Source organism: Tubulanus polymorphus, chromosome 6, assembly GCF_964204645.1.
Source record: "Tubulanus polymorphus chromosome 6, tnTubPoly1.2, whole genome shotgun sequence".
Lineage (NCBI taxonomy): Eukaryota > Metazoa > Nemertea > Palaeonemertea > Tubulaniformes > Tubulanidae > Tubulanus > Tubulanus polymorphus.
Window position 1 is genome coordinate 8,746,455 of NC_134030.1, and position 22,667 is coordinate 8,769,121.

Consider the following 22,667-nt stretch of genomic DNA (forward strand, 5'->3'; position numbering starts at 1 on the left):
TTCTCTTGAAACCGCTGACGATTCCCGTAAAACGTTAAGATCGGAGTCCGGAGGGCGATAAGCTTCCATTGACTCACCGACCAGAGGAGCTGCTGTGGGCTTAGCGCGAGTTGCCCCGTGCTTGACAAAGAACTCACTTATCATCGCTCTAAATGGCATGTCCCCCGCTGGTTCGGATAAAACTGAACGGGACGGAGATACATTGCGAGCCAGGGAAGCCCCCATCGTCTGGGGCAACCCACAATTGCTTGCGACAGGAACGACCCCAGAAGGAATTGCCGCCTCTGGGACCGGATCCTCATTGAAATCAGACCCTACCGCAGCATCCAGGAATTCAGAGTCAGAATTCCGAAAAACTGAGTGGGCTGGCGAACTTCTAACCGGACAATCAGGAATAGGCTTACCTGTTGTAGAAGTTGCAGCGACTTGTTGCGACGAAGATAACAAGTTTAAAATTTTCTCCTCAAATACATGGAAATCCTTCTGAGTCAGGTATTTTCCAGTATCCCGACGATCATGCCGACTTCGGTGACGGTCCCTCGAACGGGATCGTGACCTACTAGAAGAATCGCTTTCATCGCTAACCGACGTCGACGAACGATGAGAAGACCGACGGCGAAACTTCCGACAATAACGATCGTAGTCCCTCTCGCGATCAAACCTTGATCTGCGAGAAGGAGATCTTGCTCGTTTATTACGCTCCCGGCGTCTAAATCTAGTGGGAGAGCGAGCTCTATCCCCGGAGCGACGATCAGAATCAGACGATGAACGTACCGGATGTTTTGTACCGGACGACGTCTGGACCGGACCGGTGGCCGAACCGGACCGAACCGGACCGATGCCCGACCCGGACCGGACCGGTACCGACCGAACCGGTGCGGGCCGTTCGCGACTACCGCGGCGCGCGCTCGGTTCCGAACATGTAGTCTGAACCGGCCGAACCGGCCGAACCGGTGAACGACCAGAGACCGGTGAATGACCGGAGACCGGTGCCGGTGAACCAGCGTTCTTCCCCGGTGAACGGAGTTGGGAAGCCGATCGTACCTGAACGACCGGCGACCGCTCCGCTTTACGATAAGAAACAGGATTAGAAACGTCGGTTGGCACATCGGCCGAAACCGACGAATCCCTGCTAACTCGACGACGATCTCTTAGTTTAAGAGCCTTATCGGCCCGAAGCCAAAGGTCCTCGGACCACACGACGCAAATATTGCAAGGATTGCTCCTTGCACATATTTGACCGGATTTGCGCCTGCACGACGCACATGAATCGTGGTTGTCCCAGGCGCCAAACAAATGCCCGCATCCCTCCCCGCCACGATGCTGACCCTTAGGAGGGGGTGGCATAATTATCCTGTTACAAATCAAAACAATTCAATTCAATTCAATCAAATTATATTTGTAAATAAAATTCTTACGGAAAAAAAGAAATCAGGGATAACCCCCAAACCGAACGGACTCACCGTTACGAGAGTGAAAACTCCCTAATATCCTAATTCCCAGATTTTTACGGCGAAAAAATCCAACGCGTTCTACTGCGAGAACGCCAAGAAAAAAGATGGCGGATTTCGCCGGTGGCTAAATGCAATACCGCAGGGCCGGGTCGTATAGAAAAACCATTGGCGATAAATCCAAATTTAGAAAATATTGGCAAAAACCATAGGAAAGGGTACAGTACTCGATGGAAATATGTATGATGTTCATGCTTGAACCAGTAGCACCCACATGTTGACTATTCGGCATTAGTTTGTAAATCTAAAATTTTGTATTCACTCAATTATTGTCATGCAATGATTCCTTCAGGTTTTACATATACTTCTTACTCGGTAAAGATGTATGGATTTCTTAAGAAAATTTAAAAATCTGCTACACTTGTATGACAAATATTCTATGAATGACCAACCCTTTGGTCAGCAAATAGTATGGTAATTGCCACAAAAAATCAATGTCATTTTTATTCAACGATTCATAAGTTCATCCAAAAGAAATGCGTACTCCCACAGCAGGGATTCGAACCTGATGGCACAGGATTGCCACCATATGAAACCCTGCCACACTAATCCTGGGGCTGGTTCCTCAGTTGAGAAAATGGTCTTAAATCTTAAGACTGGTCTTAAGTTGTTAGATTGGTTATAGAACTAAGATGGTCTTAGATTGGTCTTAAGTCTAAGCCATGACCATGGAACTGGGCCCAGGTGCACAATGTTTGGCTTCTTCCCTCGTTATTGATTCCATACACAGTTGGATTTTGATCGACATCAACACACCAATAATTTCCCCATGATTTCTAAAAAATCCTGCTCAAAATGATTATTACGCTGCCAGATTATTTTATGAACAGTTTATAATGGATGGCAACAAATTGACAATGACGCTATAGGACATATATTCATAGGGTTCATAGTACTTTTTACCTATCTTTTAATTAAAATGGCAAATGTGCCACGTTTATCATTTATGACGACCGAAACCCTCAATCCTAATCCACAACATAAATTATCAACTCAACATCAGTTGTCTACATGCATGTGAAAAATGGATTTGAAATGGAGGGCAGATTATCATGGACGATATGTCTATAATACTGAACGTGTAGTATTATTTACAATTCTGACACAATGAAACGAATTCATCCTTTTTCAAAGCAAATTTAGAATCGCACTCTCACATTGTATGAAAGAATATATAAAGTATTTTAAGTGAAATTTACCAATCACAATAGATGTATTATGTTACGAAAAATTCTTTAGCCACGAAGAGTCACCGAAAAAAAATCGAATTTAACTTATAAATTAATAGATAAAGAGGGATTTCACATTCTATTCACCTACAACAACTGTAACATTGCTTATCTTTTGTTGACATGAATTCAACACAAGTTAAACTATATCGACCATTCAGCAGTTTCTACCTGCTGATGTCTGTGGAACATCAGTCACCGGGCAACAATCGTACCATTTCAATTGTTATTAAGCTCATCATATTCATCGCGGGAGTCTTCGGAAATTCAGCCACTTTCATGATAATGACAAGTCGTCGATTCAGATATTTATCATACGCCAACTATCTCATCACTCTTTCGCTGTGTGATTTCATATCTCTCCTCTACTTGACATTGATGCCGACGCTACAATTCGTTCTTCTGCACGTCAGCCGCGGTCCGACATTCATCATGAAGTCGCGTCTCAGCTGTAGCTTCTACGAAATCATGCTCGCAACCACAGGTTTCAGTAGTTCGTGGTTGATAGTAGCGATATCCCTAGAACGTACGGCAGTCGTGCTCTTCCCGTTCACGTCTCGTCTGGTGTGCACACCTAAATTCGCGCGTTGCGTCATCGCGTTCATTTTCGCTACGAACGCCGCTTTCTTACCGATTCACCCGACGATAAAGATTCACTTTCTCGATAAACAAGGATGCTTTTACGAAAGCATCGCCAGGTCGTACTACGTTATGATCACGCTTCATTATTTTCTACCGTTAATTCTCATCGTCTCGTTCAATTCTATTACAACCGTTCAGTTATTTAGAGCTACGAAAGTGGCTTCGACCGATAACAAAACCGGCAAGACGAAACGTACGACAGTGATGCTCGTTACAGTTTCGCTCACGTTCGCCGCGTTGACTATCCCGAATGTCGTAAATCCATTGTTACCGATCGATCAGAAGTTAAAAGATATTCTAACAAACGCGTTCACACAGATGATGGCGTGCAACTTTTCCATTAATTTCTACATATACCTTTTACTCGGTAAAGAAATCCGTACATATTTTGTGGAGAAAACTTGCGCATCGAAAAAAATGAATCAGTTCTAACCAACGACCATTAATAATAATTTTGCATAATACTTTTACATTTTACTTCATATGAGTAACATTGGCCCTACCGGCTTTTAAAAAATTCCCTCAACCCACTGAGCGCCACGCAGGGCGTTATTAGTGGGTTAGACCGGAGAAGAACCCTCGACCAAGAAACTGTCGCCAGCAGGGTTTGAACCCATAAACCCTGGATTGACGAGACCAGTGATCGGCGGCTTAACCCACTCAACCACTGCGCCTTTCACTTGATGCCAACGGCCTCAATATAAACAGTACGAACGCCGTGGCTCGTGCGACTAGAATATAACCACTGAACAGAGAGATGGGTGGATGCTGACAAAATCAAACACTTAAAACACGTTGCATACGAAACCTATGATTTCAAGCAGTTGATACAACATCTCCCATGTGTAATCATTTCCGTCAGGAAATATACAACATCATTTTCAGAATTCTGAACACATCTACCAGATGGGTTATGAACCAACAGCTCATATATCAACCTAAGAATGAACCACAAACTGACCTTGGTTATTGTATCCTCCGCTGCCGGTACTCTGTCCATAACTGGTGTTGTTCTGATAGCCGCCACTGCCTTGGTTGTAGTTGTTACCGCCGACGGCATAACCACCGCCGCCACCACTGCTACCCTGGTTGTATCCACCTCCGCCTTGATATCCGCCTCCTGTACCGCCCTGGTTATAGTTTCCACCCGTTCCGTATCCGCTGCTCGAATTAACCGGTGGAGCATTGTACGGAGCACCTACGATACGACGAATACATGCTTTAATACTTATTTCGCAATATCAAAACGATGATAATGTCAAGCCATTATCAACCGCACAATCAATGTCAAAATAAGACTTCTCGCCAAAATCAGATGAAGTGAGGATGTGTAAGGGTTGGCCTCGTACTCGCCAGTGGTTAAGGATAAATCACTTCCAAAGCCACTTTATCACTTTATCAATCATTGTAAGGAATGAAAACAGTCTAACCGATCAGTTATTCCGGGATATAAGGAGTTTCAAAAGAAGATTTTGAATTTAGGGGAAGCGTCTGCATCACTTTCATATCCCACCTAAACTTGATTTCTTAGTTTGTAACTGTCTAATTGGGCTCAAAATCCCAGTTGTGACTAATGATTTAGGCAATTTACTGTAAAAATACAAACCAGACAAAATTTTCTAACCGCTATTTCTCAAAATTGAAGGAGTTTTGAGCATTTTAATATCAAAGTGCACCAAGCACCTTGAAAAGCACTTTCTATTAAGGAGTTTTTAAAGGATCAAAAAGTACAACACTTATAGACTACTACAAATACTTACGATCAGCTACGACATCTCTGTTGTAACCTCCATCACGCGGTAGGTTGTCGCGGCTACCGCCGCTTGATTGGCTGTAGCCCATATCGCGATTCTGGCTATAACCGCTGTGGTCGCGCGGTTGATAATTGTCGTAACTGGACTGCGGCGGATCGTTGTAGCTCGCGCGTGACCCGTAACCGTTGCTGCTGCCGCGGCTCGCGTTGTCGTTATAGTTCCCTCCGCCTTGAGGAGCTCCTCCATAACCTCCGCTGCTTCCACCATAATTACCGCCCTGGTTGCCCTGATTGTAATTACTAGCCGGTGGACCGCCATATCCTCCTACAATTCATACGATATATGTTTTAACAACGCTAGCAAAATCTTCACTATTAGTCCAAAGCGTTAACAAGCCTCAGCCATAGCAATTCACAACAAATTCAAAATTATCAAAGGCGTTGCCTTGCATACTGCCATATATGCCTGTGTTTTAGATAATTCATAAAATCGAAAGGTCCAAAATTCATTACCTTGATCATATCTGTCATTGTTGTAGCTTGGCCCATCATTGTAGCCACCTCTGTTACCACCTGTAAAGAATGATGTAGAAAGTTTCATGTAAAGGCGACACGTATAATACCAGAACACTTTAAGTAAAGCCACATAGTAATCAATTCGAACCTGGTGGGCTTTGATTGTAATTATCATATCCACGGTCTCCACCACGGGGTGGACCATCGCCTAAAACGATGCAAAAATTCGATCAACAATAATTCAAAAGGTTGTTCAGATATCTCATCATATCCATAAATACAAACTCACCTCCGTAGCCTCCTGCACCACCTCCATAGTTACTGGGTGGTGGAGGTCCACCACCACGACCTCCCTGGTAACCACCACGACCCGCTGAAATTAGTAAGAAACCGGACTTGCAAAATGAAGGCAAAACTTAAGAAATCACAAGGAATTCACCGACTGGACATGTTTTTGACTGACCTGGTGGACCAAAATCTCTACCACCACGCTCATAACTGCCAGAACCTCCACTTCCACCACGACCACCTCGTTCATAACCACCATCCGGACCACCTCGGTTTCCTGGAACAAAATACGAACAATCATTACCTCGTCTAGCGCTGCGTAGACAGGCAAACAAGCAACATTAAACTACCTTGTCCACCATATCCTCCTTGATTGTTGTAACCATCTCCACGGCGCTCATAGTTACGGGGGCCATCAAAGTTACCGCCGTAATCACCGCCACCACGTCCGCCCATCGGTGGCCCTCCGCGACTACCTCCACCACGTCCACCAACACCACCTCGTCCTCCTCCTCTGATACCACCTGAAAATATCATATGCAATATATTTCGTCTTACAAATAGTGCATAAACAGGATTCAAAAAGTTGTGCTGCAAACTGCACAAATTTAGGGTATCAGGATAATTGCCCCCCCAAATTAAATCTTTTTAATCTTAAATTAACACAGATATTTACTTCATATTCATTAGACAAAGTGAACTTATTCTAGCAAATTACTCTAGGACTGCTTTAAAGTTTTTGATTGGCTAAAGTAACACTAAAACTAATTCCAATAAATCAGCGAATGTTAACTAATGCACTAATAAGTGGACTTATTTAGTTTCCTTTAATTTGGTAAGTGAATTATAATTAATTACACAAGGACTGATTTCAATTTTATGATCTGCACACAACATCAGTAATTTTATATCTTATAAATCTATATTCAATAATATACAAATGAATTTCTAAGTTAAGTATTTAGGTGGTGTTAATCCAAATCAAAAAGGATTTCATTCGTGGGGCAATTGTCCTAGAGCCCAAATTTAGGCGTAGTCTATAAAACTGAAAAATTTCTATTGCTGATTAGCCAAAATTAAAGGAGTTTAGCTCAAATGAAAGACACGCACCGAGTTTCAAGCACCTTCTAAATCAAAAGTTTTCCATTTTGAAGTATTTAAGGAATCAAGGAGTTGTAGGGACCCTGATATAGCTGAACTCGGTAAAAAAAACTTATGTCAACAAATAACTATACCTCGTCCACCCGAAGGACCATCCATATGTCCACCAGGTCCAGCACCACCTCCTCCGCCTGAACCACCTCGTCTTTCGAACTGTTCTCTAGCCTGTACCAACTCCTGTTTACTCAAACCCTTTTTAGCTTCACATCTTTTACCCAAAACATCGAAGTGTTTCAGAACTGAAAATGGAAAAAACTTCTTTGAACACACAGTTTAAAGGAAATGAAAATCTTCACTCGACTGAATGTCACACAGTACTGAATAGAGTCCTATCAGCTCGAATCATTTTGGACTAACAAAATTCATCCAGTTCTGAGAAATCTGGATTAAAGGTAATTTTCTTGTATATCAATGAACAAATGGACTGCAGATATTGTCCCGATTATACCAAAATCTGGATTAAGCAGGTCTGACTGTATCACTAACATTATTGTAACCATATAAACTAAAAACATAGATGATTATTATTAATTGATCATGACGGCACCGAAAGAAATTGAAGAGGTATTACGTAAGCGTCATGTATCGAGATTATGCTCTCTTCACTTACTGAAAACCTTATCTACAGCATCTGATGAATCCATCGTAATGAAAGCAAAACCACGACGTTTTCCTGTATTCTTATCGATGACGAGATCGACCTTTTCGACCTTTCCATGCGCTGAGAAAACATCAATGAGATGAGACTCTTGCACTTCGTCTTTCAGTCCGCCGATAAAAATCTTATTCGTACAGAAATGTGCTTCCGGATTTCCACTCTCCTGAAAAATGGACAAACCAAAAATTGGTCAGGCGTACTGCACATATAGACAGGACCCCTACAAATTCATGGTTCCTACAGAACCATCGATATGAAATTGAGGGGTATTTGAAGGGCTTTTGAGGGTATGATCACCAAATTTGAGGGTTATTTTTCACGACGAAAACCTAATCGATACATAAAACAGAACCAGTAGAATACGTGGCATACTTATCAGCCCATACCAAGTAAAAAATACATTTAGGCACCTATGAATTATAACCTTATTAAATTCAACTATTTTCATTAGTCAATCCCGATATAAGGAGTTATCTAGGATAAAATTCTGCATCACTTTCAATCTCAATTACTGTAGACTCCTCCGAAATCATTACTGTTAATCAATTGGTGGTGTTGTGACCTAAGTTTTACTCCTATGCACTAGGGCCTACATAAACTAGCAACACAAAAATTCCCCATTGCCTATTTCTCAAAATATTAGGAGTTATGGTAATCTCGCTCAAATTCATTTAAGGAGTTTCAAGCACCCTTTAAACATTTTCGATTAAGAAGACATTTTTGAGGAAGCAGAAAATGTCAGACATTCCCTGCTTCAAATTTTGGTATATCAGCGTTAAAACTTTCCATCCAATACATTCGCACTGATATTCTTCTAAGGTTAAAAGCTCACCTCTCGCGGAACAGCTCGTTTTGATTCCACTGTTCGGCCATCAATTGTATGAGGCTTAGTTCGCTGTATTTCATCAACTGCATCAGCCTTGGCAAAGGTGACAAAGCCAAAACCTTTAGATCTACAATAAGCAATATTATACCAGTCAACAAACTCTGATGATCTCAATGATGAATAATGGAAAACAAAATGAATGAGCACAACATCAGTTTTGGCTTATAACGGGGCAAAAACTTTTTCTTCATAATTACATGTGGGCCTAATATCTTAATTTTTTTAAATCATTTTATCTAATGCAAGCTGTATGATATATATTCAAGGAAAAATTCAAGAAGCAATGGTAGCTCGAACATCAGTTTTCAGATATGCCAAATGTAACTTTCACAGAATAATACAGGGATGCTGAATCTGAATGTAATTTTGTAATACTTCATTACTGAAGTAATGAGATTTTTTTTTCAGAATTCTGGGTTTCATTAGAAGTTATTCCATGGAATGACCAATTTACGCAAAATATCCTTTGAATAATATCATGTTAGGTTTTTAAGCAGTTATCTCAATAACAAGATATCCATTGAATTAGATTTAAAGGATAATGGTTTTATTTTGTTATCTATATTACTTAATTACAAGGTATCAATTTAATTATACATTTATGCCAAATATTACCTAGGTTTTCAATTTTGTTTATTATAACAGCTTATTGAAACCGGGAGCAAAATATTGTGTCCAGGGATTGATAGGGAAACAAAAAATGTTCTGAAATTATAACTCTCGCAGCAACGTACTTTCGGGTATTGTTGTCACGAATTACAACGACATCCAATATCTCTCCGTATTTGCCATAGTACTTCTTCAGCACATCTTCATTTGTGTCATAACTCAGGCCACCAATAAAAAGCTTTCGCAACGCTTCACATTCCATCTAAAAAAATACACAGGAAATAAGTTCCAAGATTCTTTCTTCAATTTGGCAATTATTTATGATATTTTTTAACAAAATTGATTGGAACATTGTTATTTAACAGAACAACTGATCCCCTTTGTCTCGATTCAGATTCATATTCATGTTCAATTCTTTATTACAACTTAGAAGTTTTACAGTAAAACATACAAGTACATAATGCAATACAGGAAAAAAAAGGACAATTAATTTTACAGAGTAGAAAATTACAATTTAAAATTTAAAAGAAACATATAGCATATAGCAGCCACGACGAGTGCCCACAATAAAAAAAATCGGTAGTTAGTACGACTACGAATTTGCAACCCATAAAAATGCGAAAAGCAACATCAAAAGCCCCATTTTTAGGTTCAAACACATTCTATATCATAGATAGAAACAAAATACAACTTAATCGACTTAACAGACAGTGATCTTAGCGTAAAAAAGAGGTTTGATTCGGGAAACTTACATCAGCCATTGTTAATCTTTGAGTTGCGCGAATGTCGAGAGATGGCGTGGGCTCGGTCACGTGACGCAGAATCTTTCGGCAATTTCCGTAAAATTTAATTTTCAAAGTTAAAATTAATCGAGTCAGAATTTTTCTAATAAATATATACGTTGGAAATCATCTTTAAGAAATTATCGTATTGTTTTCTTTGTAAAACTATTCCTGGTCTTCGTTTTATCGTCGATGAATGATTCCCGCCGCGGTGAATGCGCATGCGTCTCCCCCGGTAGATTGGAAGAAAATTTTTCCTTTCACTGCGTCAAAAATCTCTTTTCTAGCCTAATTTTATTGACTAGGAAGGTAGGGTATCTAGCTATCTAGCATGGTAAGACACTGATGATTATTTTGTCTATTTCTGTTTTCAGGTCGTCGTTCGGGTTGTTGAAAGGTGATCAGTGAAAGAAAATGTTTGCTGTTTGATTTGTCAACTTAGTCTGTATTTAAACCGCTTGATATTAAGGCGGTCAGTGTTTCACTATTTACCAAGCCTTTTTCTTCAGCCTTACATTCACCTCGGATATTAATGAAATAACTTCAGATTTATTTGTAGTTTCGAAATCTGCTGTGGTAGTGTTGTTCTGATGTAAACTAATCAATTTATCTTTCTCTTATTTTCACTTGAACTCGAAACATTCTCATTCATTTCATTCCCCTGAGCTGAGGAGAATCTAAGGAGAATCCACTGTATATGATCTAGCTGATAGAGTAAAGGCCAAATGCCCTGCGATTAAAACATTATCAAATCTGTCTACTACTACTACTACTACTACTACTACTAAAATAGACAAATATCGCATGTCATATCAACATTGCGATGACTGAAAGACCAACAGTGATCATAGGTCGTAATTACAAATTATTATTATATCCTCATCATCTATCCTCTATCGCTTTAAGCCCTTTTCAAAGAGGGAATCAATGGTATTAACTTTCTCTTAACGTGTGATACTAGTATCAGCTTATTTTCATCACTCGTGACGGCAAAAATCTCTATAGGGCCTTATAGGACGGGACTACAGTTTAGGTAATGTGGCCTAACAATAGTGACACAGCAGACCCAAACTGAAAAGCTAGAAGTTGAACTGTTAACAAACTGTAGTGTAAATATAATTCAAACAATGACAATTTGACAATGACAAGTTTTTCTGCAGTCATTAATCCTTATACTCTGAAAACTTAAACTAGGCCTGATTTTAGGAGGCCATGATTTTAGTTCTGGCCGTTCTGAGTAGAAGTCTTGATTTTCTGCTAATTTCGCAAAATCGTTTTCTTATCACTAGGCTACTGCAACACTGTCGTCCGCAGCAATGTCGAAGAAAAGCAAGAAAGAAGAGCATGATATCGAAGAGGAAGAGGATGAAGAAGAATTTACTGTCGAGAGGGTCGTAAATCAGAGGGTTGTGAGCGGTAAAGTCGAATTCCTTCTGAAATGGAAAGGTTACCCGGAGTAAGTACCATAATACGGTAGACTGCGGTCAAGTTGGATCTTTTGGGGCCATTAAAATGCGTCCGACTTGGGGGGGGGGATACTCATTTCAAGTCTTTGGTTCATCTTGAATACTGATACGAGATACTGATGCAGTGTTGTTGTCATTATTTCAAACCCTGGAAGTCTTATTCCTGAGGAGTTTTAAGAATATTGAAAAGAAATACAATTAGTTACAATATAGTCGTATGAAATAAAATAAAACGGTATAAAACCAAGGTAAAATGCTTCCCATTCTAAAAATTTTGGTCCTCGTGATTCATTGCTAGCGCATTCCAAAAAATGGGTACTGGAAAATGCTGACCAATGGTTTTCATAATCATAAAAGTGGTTTCCAAACAAGCTGGTTTTTTTTTTTTTGAAACGATTCTATCAAGATTGTGCAAAAACTGATAATTGGATTGACAATTTAAGGTCACAAAACACATGGGAACCTGAAGAGAACTTGGATTGCCCCGATTTAATCGCCGAGTTCAGAGAACGAATGAAAAAGAAGAAGGATGAAAAAGAGAAGCGAAAATCAAAGAACGACGAGGATCAACCTAAGAAAAAACGAAAAGTTGTCGAGGTTCGTGAATAATGATACCAGTTGTCGAAAGACAAGTGAATGATTATTTATTTCGATCCCTCTTCCAAAACGAAAATGCGATTATTGATTGATTCCCTAATATACATATTTGATCGTTATTTAATCATGGTTCAGTTAAGATAATGATCATGACTATTTTGAAATATTAGAAGTTCAGTTGAGGCATTTTCCAGGTATTTTGGGTGGTCTCGTCTCAGATAGACTTCTAGTAGATGGAATCAAGTCCTGAGATAACCCCTGAAAAGTAGCCCAGTTTCTCTCTGTTCGTTTTTCCCTGTTTGTTTGATTTCAAGAATTATTTCAATGATTACAGGAAGAAGATAACAAACCACGAGGATTCGACCGTGGTTTAAAACCGGAGAAGATCATCGGTGCAACGGATAGTAGTGGTGAACTTATGTTCTTGATGAAATGGTGAGTCATCAATCATACTTACATGATTATACCCTAACAGTCAATCTTGGCTTATCCATCCCCTCTTGCTGGGCCCTAGTACCCCTTCGTTCTCAAAAACTCTTTTCTAAAACAGAAAATGTTTTTAAGGTGCTTGAAACTCCTTCAATTTTGAGAAATATAAATTAATGGGCAATTGGATATGTTTGTAGTTGTAATCGAAATCGCTTGCAATATGAAATACTAAACCAATGAATTAATGGTTTACAACGAGATACACAGTCCTGATTCAGGAATTTTCCTCAAATCAGGGAAGTATTTGGGAAATTCATTACTTTCATTTCACGTATTGCATTTGTCAAGGGCAACTATCTTCAGCAATTTCCCTTGAAAATTACCTTTATCAACCTGTCACCACTAAAATGTTGACTAACATGATGATATGTGTTCATTTCCATTTGGGAAAATTGAAAAATCACCCGTGAAATACTTGTGCAGTGTGTTCGGGGCTTTATTAAGCGATGCAATTTCTATTCCCTTTTTACGACTGTTTTGCAGGCAAGATAGCGACGAGGCCGATCTCGTGCCAGCTAGACAGGCGAACGTACGCTGTCCGCAGATAGTTATATCGTTCTACGAAGAACGTTTAACCTGGCATACTCACAACGAAAACGACGACGACGAAGGCAAGGATGATAAATCATAATTCAGCGTACGATCGTCATCGAGACTTTCGTCTGCATTTTTAATGCCGATCGGATTTTTTAAAACGTAAAATACTGAATGAAAACAAGTGGTCGCGACTTGGATTATCTCGATACCGTTATTAATTGTTTTTAAACGTACATGTATTGAACAGAACAGTGGCACGATTTGATGTAATAATGTAAATTTGTTGTACGACCCAAGTTAGCCGTTAGATATCTGCCGGTGTGTTTCGATATCGAAGGCTAGTGTACCGGTATATGTAATCTTTGGATTATAGGCCTACATCTGGTGCTTGTAGGATCCTCCAAATAAGTAATCTTTCACTCGTGTCTGAAAATGGAGGAAAAAAAGCTATGCTGCAGATCCCAACCAGATTTCGAAGATGTCAAGTTCACTACAATCTCATCGGCAAATGAATATTTTTTTTAATTAGATTACATTCAATCATCTCATCATTGAGGAGATAATTTCAATTGACGAACACTTATCTTAGTATTTTTGTAGCTATATGGAAATTCCATTTTTTGTGTGTTGGCAATTATTATTCATAAAATCATTGCAACTGTTTAATATATGTATGTCAGCTGTTGTATGGTATATGTAGTATTATGCCATCTATTGCATCAGTAGTTCGGAGCAGAGTCGAGTAACTAACTTACAGTTGCATATTATCGATGTTGTTCAACTAAAAGTCATGCTCGATATATTTTTGGATTGTCTTTTTGCCATTATTTCTATAAATTCTAAATCAGCCAATTGAAAGATAATTGATGGTTGTATTACAGTGTGCAGGCCTGTGCTGAGGTGTGCGGGGGTTGGGCAGTAGTGAACGAACCCCCTAAAATTTTGATGTACCCTTCAAAAGTTGGTGTAAAAAAATTTTGACCAAGATTTTTTTTTTTTGAAATTTCGATCAAGATTTTCATGTTTCCATTAACAAGTAATCCATTCACTAATGATTTATCCAGGTTTCACTGTGAAAAAGTACCCTTTTTCTTGAAATCGACCTGCCCCTCAAAAAATGCTCGGCGCAGGCCTGATAGTATTAGGAGATCATTTTATATTCTTTGTCATCACCTTGGCTGCTTAAGTTTCATAAGCAGATACTTCACTTACTAGATACAGTAGATACTGCTTGTCTCTGATCTAATGGGACAAATAAAGTTTGCTGCGGGGCAGTTGGAGCAATGATGGATCATCATCAACTCGTTTAGAATAGGTACAATTAAAAATAATTTCGGGAAATATGCGATAATCAGTGACGTAGGCTCTGTGGCAGGCTTAGGCATGTATGTGGTATCGACCTATCTGATTCATTATGAAAGCTTGGTTATTATTGGGTCGCTTCCTATCATGACCCGTCGCTGCTTCAGGTCGCTGCTTCAGGCTACTACTTACGAATCGTTAACCTGATAGAGTCCTGGAGTAGGTGACATCGTGGTACCACTGTACTGTTCCGCTGTCAGCATTTACTTTTTTATAGAAGAAACACGAGAGAGGTAATCGTGTATTGTAAATATTATAATTTTTTATCATGTTTTGTTTAAATGTGTAACTATGTCACTGGGCTGGAAGAGGTCATTGATACTTGATTGATTATTCAGATGATATTTCCGATTTTGCAGAGTTCCTGTTACTATCCTGACCTCTGAACTAGTTCATCTTAGTAGTAGATATATCTGTAAATGTCTTCAGCATTTTAATTAAAATTCTTGTGTTCCAGCGCATAATTATGATGTACTACTTCGATATTCGTTTTTCATGCTGAACTGATTGCAAACTTAATTTAATATCTTGAAGATCACAGTGTTTTGTTAACTTTTGGAACAGCTCTAGTGTGTCATCACATAAAATGATTATCATCATGTACAAATAAATTCGTAAATATTGTTTCATCTGACTTGTGTGTTTTATTTAATTATTGGTTGCCGACGTGTATGTGAGGGAGGACCTTGATATTAGATCGTGTCATTTTTGCTGCAGTTCTTTGGTATATCTGAGTTTACCCTTTAATTAAGAAATTGATGGACCCTGTCCCACTTAACGTATAAATGGATTTTTGTAAAAGCGTGATAGTGGATTCATCATTTGGTAGTGTAGTGCACTGATAATGGTTTCTGTTGTAAGCGGTGAAGCACATTAGTCTTTTTTAATGTCCATGCTTCAGTGGAAGATACGAGATAGCTATACCGACCTTCGATAGAGATGGAGCGGTACCGATTCCCATTGAAAAATTAGCCTCTATGGGGAGTTAGGATGATACTGCGAACATACGTTACATTGCCATGATGAATTTTGCTTTCCCTGTGACATCCTCCCCCGGCTGGGATTCGAACCTGATAGCATCGAGATTACCACGGTTCGTGCCCGTATCGCAAGATGTTTTGCGTACAGTAAATTCACCAATTCCCATGATCCGAAAATCAAGGAAAGCGAACATTTTTCTTTGACAAAAAAATCATTAATTTCCCCTTTTATACAGACAGTTTCCCTAACGTTCCCCTGTTCTTCTGAAATTCATCTACTTTCTGGCAAAAATAGAACACTTAAATGTCCATGTATTATCAGCCTATCTATTTTTTCTGCACTGCGTATGTACGGCTCCTACCGCAGCTTACTGTTCCAAATCCCCAATACCTATTCCTATAGCACATTATATGCCTGATAAACCATAAATTGTCATATGTACTGATGTAAATCATCGAACATCGTATTTGTAAACAAAATCATGTCCCCCTCCGCACCGATGGAAATGGAAGGGGAGTAATGACATTTATCTTATCCTCCACTATCAACTACCCCATGTATATACAGTCAGTCCCCGATATACAACCCACATCGGTTTTGGCGGTATGGAGAGTATTGCGGTATATCGGGGGTGTTTTATGCATTTGTATAGAGAGGTACATTGAGAAAACCTGGCGGTAGGCGGCGTCGGTGGCGGTATAATGGAGGGCTCCCCTTTTGAAAAAAATTTAATACATATCCATAGAATCCTCCACTGGACTAATAAGCATTGCGTCAGTTTTGTTTATCGTTATTTCTATGTATCGGTTTTCCACTTAAGATAACTGCCCTATTCTGACCCCATCCCCATATACATAATGGCAGACTACCTCTTAATACTCAGTGAAAGTTTTCTTGTCCGATCATACAATTGTCCTGCGTTTAACCGAAAAGAAACGAAAAGGTCAATCTTGCGTTGCGAATTTTAGCTTTATTGTAAATAGAAATAACTTTTGATTTTGTTAAATTAGGTACATTGCATACAAAAAGAGAACATATTAAAAAGTAATGGCACAAGTTAAAGCGTTACATCTTCCAATAGGTAATACATAGTATACAGTGTATATTTAGATGCAGAGACATACGTAGGAAACTTTGCGACATTTTATTGCATATAGTCTCACACAGAAAGCTGGGTTTTGAAAGACTCTCAGCATTAAACCTGGTTTCCGCTGAGAATTCCAACCGATACAAAAGGGGCTCGATCAAATCGAGGTTGCAGGATGCCCAGGGGCGGATTTAGGGGGTGGGCTCGGGGGTGGACCACTGCACTCCTGCACTCCTGTGCTCTTTTCGTCAAGTCAAGAGATAGTAAAAGCCTGCAAATCTGACACTCATTCTCTCGGGATTTGCATCTTTTAGGACGTATTTCTTCAAAAATATATTAGAACACCGACGGTGGGACCTACCAGTGGCCTTATAGCTGCTTTATCCGAGAAATGCTCATTCTTTTCTTCTGGGACCCGCCCCGGTGGTTCCCGCGTTCTCGGTCTGCGGGATAAGACATGTATAGAGTACGTATAATCTCTGAAGCTCACTTCAGCTCTTCATTGTCCGTCCTCTTTATGTATTATTTTCTGCTACAATGTAATACACAATAAATATATTGTCAATACCCTGCCAATACCCTGTTCCCTAACTTGACATCATTAATGTATTGGGCTATGAATACATTGTACTACCGATCCAATATATATATATATATATATACATGAATATTTAGATATATTGTAGTATGAAAAAAGAACGCATGAGCCATCGTATGACGCAATGTACAACCACGAAAGACACACTGAGATCATTTGACTCCTTACAATACTTGAACCTTCACTGGCGACGGCCCATCGAAAGGCCGAGGTCTCGGTCACTGACTGGTGAGGTCTCATCATAAACATGCATTTATACTACATTTTTTGGTAACAAAAACGAACTAGAGGTCCAGGGACACCGTAACCACTTGGTGAAATGCCTGACAATCTGACGACGTGTCTCAATATCTAAAGTGATGAACAAATACAGAGAAACCGAATAATCTTGTAACTCCACAATCATAGAACACGCCGTGAGCTCAGCTGATATGTTAAAGATGACTTCAAATGGAAAATGACAAAGGCAAAGCTATCACCAGTATGTCACATGAAACATCAGGAAAATTGATGGAAGCGACTTAAAAATTTTCTCTTGAAAAAAATGTGAAAAAGTGCGGATTTTAACGAACAGTGGCCGTCAGTCAACCATCTTGATTCTGATCGGGCCAGTTTTGACCATGTATCTAGGGTAGATAAACGTATATACACACCAAATATCGAGAAAATCCATCGAAGCACCTTCCAAACTTTACAACATAACTGGATTCTGTCTACGGACATACGAATAGTGAACGCAATAGCGCGCTGAAACTTACAAGTGGGCTCAAAACTACTATACGGGCAACGCTGCTTTGTAAAATGACAAATTAGATTCTTCTAAATGACATCAAACATTATGCGTTTACATTATTATTGCATCATCACGAATATTGGTGGGTATAAGAACTAAACAGTTACGTACTCAATGCATCAAATGCATGAAACCAATATGTAGTTGACCTTTAATAACTGTACTAGGTTTCTGACCAGTAAATTGGTTAAGAAGGGTAGGAGTGAGAAAATGGGACATCACTATATTGTTTTATAGAATATACATCTTAACACATTTGTTCTGGGACATGACCCAATTGATAAAAGCACTCGTTATCATTATCATATATTCTGATTCACAATTCTGGAAATTAACGTGGAGCAGGAAATAAAGCCCCACCCTAATTCCAAAAAGTATTGTATCCTATCTATAAAATCTGGATCAGAGAAGCCTTCTATCACGACAAAGGAAAGGGGATAATTTCTAAATCATCATTTCAACAGCTGGTATAAGATTGATCGGACATGGCAGGCGGGCCCTCTATTCATATACACGAAGTTGCATCATAATTTCTTTACAGTATTAGCAGCCTTTTATACATATGTACACATGGCAGCCATTTTGGATTCAAGACTTTTTACTTTTACTCAGAACAACTAATACTACAACTATTACGAGTATAAATATAAGCAGAAAGCCGGCGGCTAGAACTGCCGCTAAATATTTTCGTGGCTTCGATTGATTATAGTACTGCGCGTTTTTCTCTTGTTCTAGCTCGTCGAGAAATTTCACACCCGGTTTCTGTAAATCCAGATCCGACTGTAACGATGTAGTGTAGTTTCCGCAATTTTGACAACGTTCGGAATCCGTACTTATGATTGAAACTTTGCGTCGCGGTCGAGCTAAATAATCACTCGGTGGTTCGTTGCTCAAATAGTTCACGCGGCCGTAGTCCAACGAAAACGAGCGCGGTTTCTTCTTCATTATGCTGTACGGCGCGTGCGCTGTAGACGTACCACCGTCGTCCGGCGTGGTGGCATTTCTTGCGCCGTGATTTGATTTCGACGGCGAATAATCGTTTGGAACAAGTTTTTCGATTTCCGGATCTTTTTTGTGACTACAAGTACATAAATCATCCGCCCGAATTGTGTCATCAGAAGCGCATTCTTTGACCACTTCGAGCCGGCCACCGATAGGCGGACTCTGTTTTGGACTCGGTCGATGGCTTCCAACGTCCGAATTTTCGATCACGACCTCCAAATTATCGCTTTCCGGTGAATCGCTAACATCCGGTAATGTCACCACCTCTTTTACCGTTTCCAAACGGCCAGCCATTAATGCACTCGAATTCGGACTCTGGCGAGGATTCGAAGCCTCGGCCACCACCAGCGCATCAGGCTGTTGGGCCTTCTTTGGACTTGGACTTGAAGCACTTTCATCCTTTACAGCCCCTAACTCCAATATTGCCGCATCAATGCCCGCCATTCGCGTTATATTCTATGAAATCAGATCATTTTTCCTAAATCTATTCCTCAAGAGGTCTATAGGGCCAACAGCAGTCAGAATATTGACTTATACATGTGACGTCAATATTTATCGGTCGATTTCGAGCGAATGCATGTATCTCTATATAAAATGAGAATATATCGTCGATTAACCGTTATTAAGATTCCACGATGTCTGTGGCACGGGGTGTAGATAGGTGTTGGTAAATATACAATGCATTTACTTCATACATCCACCGCCTCGTCGATATCGAATACCACCTTCGAGTTGTTATTTCTACGCGTGAATCAAAACAGCCCCGGTAGAGTTTTAATGCTCGGAGACAGAGCGTTAAATTATTTAGTTGTCGATCGTCAAAGAACAAAATGCGATGCGCTAGTCGAAGGTCTACCGTTAATAGGTAGGCCTTCGACTTTTACTGCCTGTCGTGTTCTATATACCGTATGTACTCATTAAATCCCGTGGCATAACAATATTTCGGCTCAATTTGTAACAAGGCCGAGGCTAATTTGTTACAACACATTACATATTATAATCCGGCCAACATCCGATGCGGTGGAACAAATAATCAGACGCTTTTTTAAAACGAACAGATACATATGTCCATTATTCCTTATATCATTAACACATTTTTTATATGAAACGAGATCGTCTCAACCTTAGAGTATGATATAGTTTTTATCACATTTTATATGCACGCTAATGATACACCAAAAATGCCGATTGTCACAAGGCAAATCAGATGGAAAACATTAATCAATTGGAGTCGACTTAGATATGAAAAGGTCGTCCGCGTGTCATTGAGGGTCGATCTAGAAAAACAGAATGCTTCAGCGCCGGTATCTCCAGTATCGAATGAGTCTGTACGACCATGTACAGCTTTATCTCGTTCCAAGTTTTCAGTATTGGTAGTTTGGTGGTAGGCGGCAGCAATGCTGCTGGTAAACGTATGAAGTGCACACACCACTCTCGAGGGCTCTCTTGTTAGTTCCTGGAAATACTGAAAATCAATGCCGTCGAATTATCATTTATGTATGAAAAATGAAAATTATTTCCGAGAAATTTCATGCGGTCTGTTATCATGAAATGTCACATGTTATCGCCGGGCAGTTTGTGTTTGCATTCAATGATTGAAATGTTGGAAAGAGACGTCACATCATTTTAGTCACATGCCCAGATTTGACATTATTACATACAGCTTTACAAGTGCAGTTACAGTCGATAACAGACGTATAATATGTGCCGTGCGCATATTATATATACCATGGCTTATACGGTATATCTTGATCCTAAACCCAACAAAATATCTATAGTCGCGAATCCATGACCCTTTTATGAATTTCCAAAAAAGGCTAGACCCCAATGCCTATTTCATTCCGTGATATATCGAATCTTTATTCTTTACACCTCAAGGGTTAATGCGACAGCTGAATTCCGCTTTATTAGAATCATGAAAATAGCGAACATTAATAAACGAATCGCGCGGCTTGCGCGGAGACACTGAAAAACGTTACTGCTTACTATATACATATGTATTGTAAAATTGTTTGTACCGCATTTGAAATTATTTGGATGTATCAACAAGTTAGTGTTCTGTGCAATTTTTGTAAGCAAATCCAATGATTATAAACAGACGGTCAGCCCTTAATAAATATACGATGCAAAAGGAAAACACTAGACCGAATGCAATGAAGCATACACATTTTAATGAATATACATACCTTCAAACAGCTGCTTTGTTGTCGTGTAGCCAATACGTAATTCCAATATGTCTAGGATGTATATATGTGGTGTTTTAGGTGTTTAGGGAGGACCGTCGTTCGTGGTACGCGTATCCCTATCCAGCGCCCTATTGCCTCTACTACAACGGCGGCTGTTATACCAGCGCTCCACAACCGATTCATATAATCGTCGTTCTGAGCAAATAGCGTCGATTTTTTTCTCCGAAATGAGAGTCGGCGAACGTCGTCGTCGTCGTCATCTATTTATTCGTGCAGCTATATCGACCAGATGAAGAGCTTTCACCTCATGACTTACATTCAACCATTATTATATTCGACTATTTTTCGACCACATATCCCTCTCGTAGCTCCTTTATACCACACGTCTATACGGAACAACGTTATGTGTGCGTGTTTAAAATATATATTTCTTGTTCGTTGTGCATGATGCAATAGTTAATATGTAAACCATATGAAAGATGCACAGGTGAATGAAATATATTCCAGTCTTTTCAGCAGTTGGTTCTTGTCGGAATTGAATACTTTTTTCGAATATATTTAGGTCGGCCAATTGGCAATTCAATTCACACGAAAAAACTCGATCGAAACAGTGCGGGTAGCATGCTGTGATCGTGAAGAATGCGATGTTAAAATACTGTTCTATATTATGTTTATTTTTCGAGTGTGGCCAACTCCGACGATTGAATTCGCAATTAAAAAGTTACGGCCTAATATGTTTTAAACATAACTAATGAGAGAAATTTCGGATATATATATATATATATATATATATATATATATATATATATATATATATATATATATATATATATATATATATACTTAAAAACGCCCACTTAACGGGACTTACATATGAGACCTGCAAATCGGGCCCTAGTAGAAGGGCATGTTTTTGAGCTACCAATGAAAGTCAAATCGGTATAAAACCACCTGAAGAGACGATGTATCACTTCAGTTAGTCGATGTATTGCTTTCCCTTTATGAAAATGACTTTTCCTTTCAGACCGATTTTTTGGGCCTGTCCCCGTAATCCCTTTGGGTCTTTAACCCTTTCACACCTAAAATTTTTTATTAAAAAAAAAATATTAAATTTCCGTTAAATCATCATCAAGCTAACCATAACACCCCCGGCAGCTATCGAAATGAACAGATTACATATTCTATTGCAGTTTACAAAATTACTCGGCCAATTTAAAAGGAAAGATGGTATCATTATCTTAGCCTTAGAGATCCTTAGACCAACGAAATGATTAATGATGAACTAGTTAATTTTGGGCTTGGGTAATCTAAATAAAATGCCGCTGACACATAATGCAAGATTGCTGAGAATTCACAAATTGTTAGTAGAGGCTAAATTTGTCACGTAAGAAAATCATATCGTGACGTTGGCATACAATGGTGCGCGCCGATTGGCCGTTCCGTCACGCAAATGCTTTAAAGGTGCGGCCGGAACTGCATCCGAAAATCTGCATCCCAATTGTATCTCATTTTGGAGTTGTGTCATGCAGATATA

General features: G+C 39.4%; 2 protein-coding genes across 3 annotated transcripts in view; one reads left to right on the plus strand and one right to left on the minus strand.

The window, feature by feature from the left end:
- The window catches only part of LOC141907075 (uncharacterized), a 30,625-nt gene extending 20,590 nt beyond the window's left edge, over positions 1-10,035 (minus strand). For both annotated transcript variants that reach the window (XM_074796645.1, XM_074796644.1), the window contains exons 1-12: positions 10,006-10,035; positions 9,379-9,515; positions 8,591-8,711; positions 7,711-7,921; positions 7,175-7,339; positions 6,290-6,463; positions 6,115-6,216; positions 5,941-6,024; positions 5,800-5,859; positions 5,649-5,708; positions 5,143-5,460; positions 4,344-4,580 (exon numbers count right to left, since the gene is read on the minus strand). In XM_074796645.1, coding sequence (XP_074652746.1) covers positions 4,344-4,580; positions 5,143-5,460; positions 5,649-5,708; positions 5,800-5,859; positions 5,941-6,024; positions 6,115-6,216; positions 6,290-6,463; positions 7,175-7,339; positions 7,711-7,921; positions 8,591-8,711; positions 9,379-9,515; positions 10,006-10,014 — 1,678 coding nt within the window. In that variant the 5' untranslated portion in view covers positions 10,015-10,035. The remainder of the gene's footprint in view (positions 1-4,343; positions 4,581-5,142; positions 5,461-5,648; positions 5,709-5,799; positions 5,860-5,940; positions 6,025-6,114; positions 6,217-6,289; positions 6,464-7,174; positions 7,340-7,710; positions 7,922-8,590; positions 8,712-9,378; positions 9,516-10,005) is intronic.
- Positions 10,036-10,257: 222 nt separating this feature from the next.
- On the plus strand, positions 10,258-15,100 carry LOC141907428 (chromobox protein homolog 1-like). The gene is made up of 5 exons (XM_074797066.1): positions 10,258-10,369; positions 11,325-11,491; positions 11,945-12,098; positions 12,433-12,533; positions 13,071-15,100. The coding sequence occupies exons 1-5, from the start codon at positions 10,367-10,369 to the stop codon at positions 13,216-13,218; spliced, it is 573 nt and encodes a 190-aa protein (XP_074653167.1). The 5' UTR covers positions 10,258-10,366; the 3' UTR covers positions 13,219-15,100.
- The last annotated feature ends 7,567 nt before the right edge of the window (positions 15,101-22,667 follow it).

Bases quoted from the DNA above. Each gene is read 5' to 3' on its own strand.
- LOC141907428 (XM_074797066.1), top strand. The intron at 11,492-11,944 runs GTAAGTACCATA...TGACAATTTAAG, and splicing joins AAATGGAAAGGTTACCCGGA to GTCACAAAACACATGGGAAC. The intron at 12,534-13,070 runs GTGAGTCATCAA...ACTGTTTTGCAG, and splicing joins CTTATGTTCTTGATGAAATG to GCAAGATAGCGACGAGGCCG.